The 4559-nt window shown below is 39.7% G+C and overlaps 1 protein-coding gene across 1 annotated transcript; it reads right to left on the bottom strand.

Moving 5' to 3' along the window:
• Nucleotides 1-227: 227 nt before the first annotated feature.
• Nucleotides 228-3270, bottom strand: DEFB129 (defensin beta 129). The gene is made up of 2 exons (XM_006727543.3): nucleotides 2596-3270; nucleotides 228-673 (listed from the first exon to the last, which is right to left on the bottom strand). The coding sequence occupies exons 1-2, from the start codon at nucleotides 2651-2653 to the stop codon at nucleotides 228-230; spliced, it is 504 nt and encodes a 167-aa protein (XP_006727606.2). The 5' UTR covers nucleotides 2654-3270.
• Nucleotides 3271-4559: the final 1289 nt, after the last annotated feature.

Raw genomic sequence — 4559 nt, 5'->3', positions numbered from 1 at the left:
CCATTCCTCTCCAGCTCTACCTCCTCTGTGAGGTTTCTGTGAGAATGATAACATTATGTAAACTATAGGTGCTTAAACAGTATTTATTGAACGACTGATGACAGAGGAAACAGTCCTATGTTTCATTTTACAGCTAGCAAAGAAGAGAGGAACTTGGTGTTTTAAGGGAAAGGCCCACATCCCTGCTCATCTGCTTCCTCCAGCTCCAGTCACGTCGTTGGTAGTGTCTATGGTGGTGGTGATGGTGGTGGGGAGTCAGCAGCTGAGTTTCTGCTTTCTTTGGTGTCTCTCTTGGTAGAAATAGCAGTATATGAAATCTTTCCTGAGAACACAGGGTTGGTGATGGCAGAGTTTACATTGGTGGCATTTGGGATGATGAGGGTGTTGATGTTGGTAAAAGGGCTGATGCTTTTGATATGGGGGAGAAGAGATAAAATCTGATTTTTTGTTTGTATCTCAGCATCAGAATTCTTGGTAGTTTGTAGGTGTTCTTGGGAGTCCTCTCCAAGTGTGTGGGATATTTCATTTTGCATGTAGTTTTTTATCATTTGAACCACTTTTGGTCCAATGCAACATTTCTTCTTCTTGCATTTCTGTATCTCTTTTTCATCCATGGCACAGTGGTCTTTGCATCTTCCAAAACCCATTAAACATCTTCTTAAGCCAAAGTACTCTGCACAAAGAAAAAAGAAAAAAGAAAACCACTGGGCTAAGGTTACTAGCTAGATATGATGTTAAGACTGCTGGAGGGTGAAGCATAGAATAAGAGGTTGTTTATTAATGCTAAGTTTTAAGTGCACTGTTTAGGGATATTGATGGAAGCACCTGGCAGGCCAGTAAAGTCGCTGTACACCCTTGAACTCCAAAATAAATCTCTCTAGTCCCCCTCATTGAGTAACTTTAAAAATCTAGGGGCACATAGACGAAGGAGAAAAGGGAACACATTTTTTTTTTTTTTTGCTTCAGGATAGGATTTTAGACCTCCAACTTAGACACTTAGACATCTTAGAAACAGAGCATCACTATCTTTCTTCATGATCCTAGGAAATACCACCAAGAGCAAAATCTGTCATAAAACTAATCCAAGAAAGACTTTCAAAAGACTTCAATAGGACTTTCAGGAGTGCTGACTTACTGCTAAACCCAGTGGTCCATGACCTCACCCTCCTTGACAACCACTTGACCTGTGGTTCCTGGGGCATGGTGTTCTATCATTTGTAGTCTCTCTGAACATTCTGTCCCTCAGAGGCTTTATTCATCATCACAGCCTTAACCTCATCTCTATCAAGGTAACTCCCACATGGTTATCTATAGCTCTAAATTCTCTGCTCAGTTTAGTACTTCATCTTCATCTGCTGAATTTTTTTTATCCCAGGGTCTCACCTTTTTTTCTGAATCAAGAAAGTTCTCCCTCATTCTGTAATCTTAACAATTCAACTGATTTTCCATAAATAACAAGAAGCTTATGTAGCACCTAATATTCACATACATTTCAACATCATTTCTCTCCAGAGACAAAACAGTAAAATTCTTATATTTCAAGCAGCTACATTGATTAACCTGCTATACTCATGTGGAATTTGGGGCTCAAAGTGACTAAGTGACTTTACCCAAGACGACACATCCATACTTGCTTATGTTACTGCTCTTCTCTTAAGGTCCCAAGATAAAAACATTAGAAATATCTTGGGGCGCCTGGGTGGCTCAGTCGGTTAAGTGGCTGCCTTTGGCTCGGGTCATGATCCTGGGGTCCTGGGATCGAGTCCCACATCCGGCTCCCTGCTCAGCCTGCTTCTCCCTCTCCCTCTGCCTGCTGCTCTGCCTACTTGTGCTCTCTATCTGTCGAATAAATAAATAAAATCTTAAAAAAACCCCAAACAAACATTAGAAATATCTTGACTCCTTCACTTTCCCTTCTCTGACCCATTGCCAGTAATTCTAAATATCAGGGTGATTCTTTTATTCTGAAACAAATTTTCATGTTTCTCTATTCTTTCCAAAAAACAATGGCCAATCCTCTGGTTCAGCCTTTTGCCAAGATGTATTCCCAGATGCCCTGATGAGTGATTTGGGGGTTTCCAAGAAGACAAAGCCTGAGAAAAGGGATGAAACTAAAAATCTGAAAAAGTTGAAATGGAGAACATAGACCTATTTACTGGATCTTTAGAGGAGATTTTTTGAGTGCAAGGGTAAGGACTTCCTACTTATTATACCAAGGTATAAACTAATATGAACATTTACTTCAAAAGATGGTTTAAATTAGAAATAGAGCAGAAATGAGGTACACTTGGCTGAGTCCCAGATGATAGTGATGTAGAGGGCAGGAAGGTAGCCTTTATATGTTGGATAGTTTCTGAGTATACAGAAAACATCCTGCTTTCTCTGTAGCTCCCTGTGTATCCCCATCAGACAGAGTCTAGGGTTGGGGCCTATGGGGATGCATGGGGGATGGTGCATGACTGAGGCAATAGGTAAACTCTTAAGCCACCGTTTGGGGATCTCCTCTTTCAGCATTACTTGGGGTCCCATTGTCATAGACAGCCAAATCCCTGCTTCCTCACACCGACCCCTTCTAAATGCAGGATTCCACATTACCTGTGTTCACCTGGTACTGTAGCATGAGGCTGGCAAAGATAGGAAAAAGGAGCTTCATGGCTGGGTGCCAGAGAGGAAGCCTTGGATCTGGGTTGGTGTTCTTGAGCTCCAGCCTTTATTGGCCTCTTCATGGCCTTAGGCCATGAGCAGTGAAGTGCAGCCAAAGCTCATAGCAGTTGTGTTTTCACTGAATCTGAGAACAGCCTTTCCTGAACACTTCTGTGCAACACATTCCCTGCTCTTGATCCTGGGAGAAACATAAAACATATAAGATATGAAAGGAAGTGCAAGCCCTTTCCATCCCTTCTTAATATGTGAGCATGGCAAGAGTAATATATTTGTTTTTCTATCTGTCAGCTAATTTTGCCTAAGGCACTTAACGTGGGAGAGTCAGAAGCATAGAAATTGCTATAGCCATCAAGTCTCAGAGGATTGTTTCTGTCTTTTTTGTACTGGTGTCTCCACTGTTTAGTAGGGGCACTGGGTCAACATTAGAGCTCAGTACATGCATGTTGCATGAGTTTGTTGGAGGCAGCTCCTGGCGTAACTTTAACTTCTTTTTTATTGAGATAGAATTGACATATAACATACTTGTTTTAAGTGTACAACATAATGATTTGATATTTGTATAAGTTGTGAAATGATTGATAGTAAGTCTAGTTAACATCCATCACCACACTTTTAAGACTTACTCTCTAGTAACTTTCAAATATACAATACAGCATTGTTAACTATAGTTATGATGCAGCATATTACACCCCTGGGACTTAATGATTTTGTAACTGGACATTTGTACCATTTGATGATCTTTACCCATTTTGCCCCTTGCTCCTCCTCTGTACCTTGGCAACCATCAATCTGTTCTCTGTATCTATGAGTTCATCTTTTTTTTTGATGCTACATTTAAGTGAGATCATATGGTATTTGTCTTTCTCTTGTCTGACTTAATTCATTTAGCATATGCCCTCAAGGTCCATCCATTCTGTTGCAATTGGCACTGTTTTCTTTCTTATGGCCAAATAATATTCCATTATATATATTACATTTTCTTTATCCTTCATTCATCAATGGACACTAAACGTTGCTTTCATGTCTTGCTATTATAAATAATGGTGTAATGAACTTGGGGATGCATGTATGTTTTGAGTTAATGTTTTTGTTTCTTTCAGAAAAATACCCAGAAGTGGAATTGCTGGATCATATGATAGATCTATTTGTAATTTTTTGAAGAATCTCCATATTGTTTTCCATAGTGGTTGCATCAATTAGCATTCCCACCAAAAGTACACAAGGATCTTGTTTTTTCCATATCCTCACCAACACTTGTTATTTCTTGTCTTTTTGATAATAGCCATTCTAACAGGTGTGAGGTGATATTTCATGGTGATTTTGATTTGCATCTCCTTGATGATTAGTGATATTGAGCACCTTTTAATGAACCTCCTGGCCCTTTGTATGTCTTCTTTGGAAAAATATCTATTCAGATTCTCTACCCATTTGTTAATCAGATTGGTTGTTGTTGAGTTGTAGGAGTTCTTTGTATATTTTGGATATTAAGTCCTTATCTGATATATGATTTTCAAATATTTTCTCCCATTTGGTAGATTGCCTTTTCCTTTTGTTGATGGTTTCCTTCGCTGTGCAGAAGCTTTTTAGTTTAATGTAGTCCAATTTATTTATTTTTGCTTTTGTTGCCTTTGCTTTTGGTGTCAAATCCAGTTTCTGTGGTATCAGTTATAAATCTCTTTCATTTCTGATTTTATTTGAATCTCTTTTTTTCTTGGTGAGAAGATTTGTCCATAAACAAATTATCTTTTCAAAAAAACAAGCTCTTCGGGCGCCTGGGTGGCTCAGTTGGTTAAGCGACTGCCTTCGGCTCAGGTCATGATCCTGGAGTCCTGGGATCGAGTCCCGCATCGGGCTCCCTGCTCGGCAGGGAGTCTGCTTCTCCCTCTGACCCTCCT

This window comes from Leptonychotes weddellii, unplaced genomic scaffold (genome assembly GCF_054177405.1).
Source record: "Leptonychotes weddellii isolate Sample4059 unplaced genomic scaffold, ASM5417740v2 HiC_scaffold_11595, whole genome shotgun sequence".
Taxonomy (NCBI): Eukaryota; Metazoa; Chordata; class Mammalia; order Carnivora; family Phocidae; genus Leptonychotes; species Leptonychotes weddellii.
Note: the sequence above shows the minus strand (reverse complement) of the source record. Positions and strands in the feature narration are given on the sequence as shown.

Bases quoted from the DNA above. Each gene is read 5' to 3' on its own strand.
- DEFB129 (XM_006727543.3), bottom strand. From the start codon at position 2,653: ATGAAGCTCCTTTTTCCTATCTTTGCCAGCCTCATGCTACAGTACCAG. The intron at 674-2,595 runs GTAATGTGGAAT...TTCTTTGTGCAG, and splicing joins ACAGTACCAGGTGAACACAG to AGTACTTTGGCTTAAGAAGA.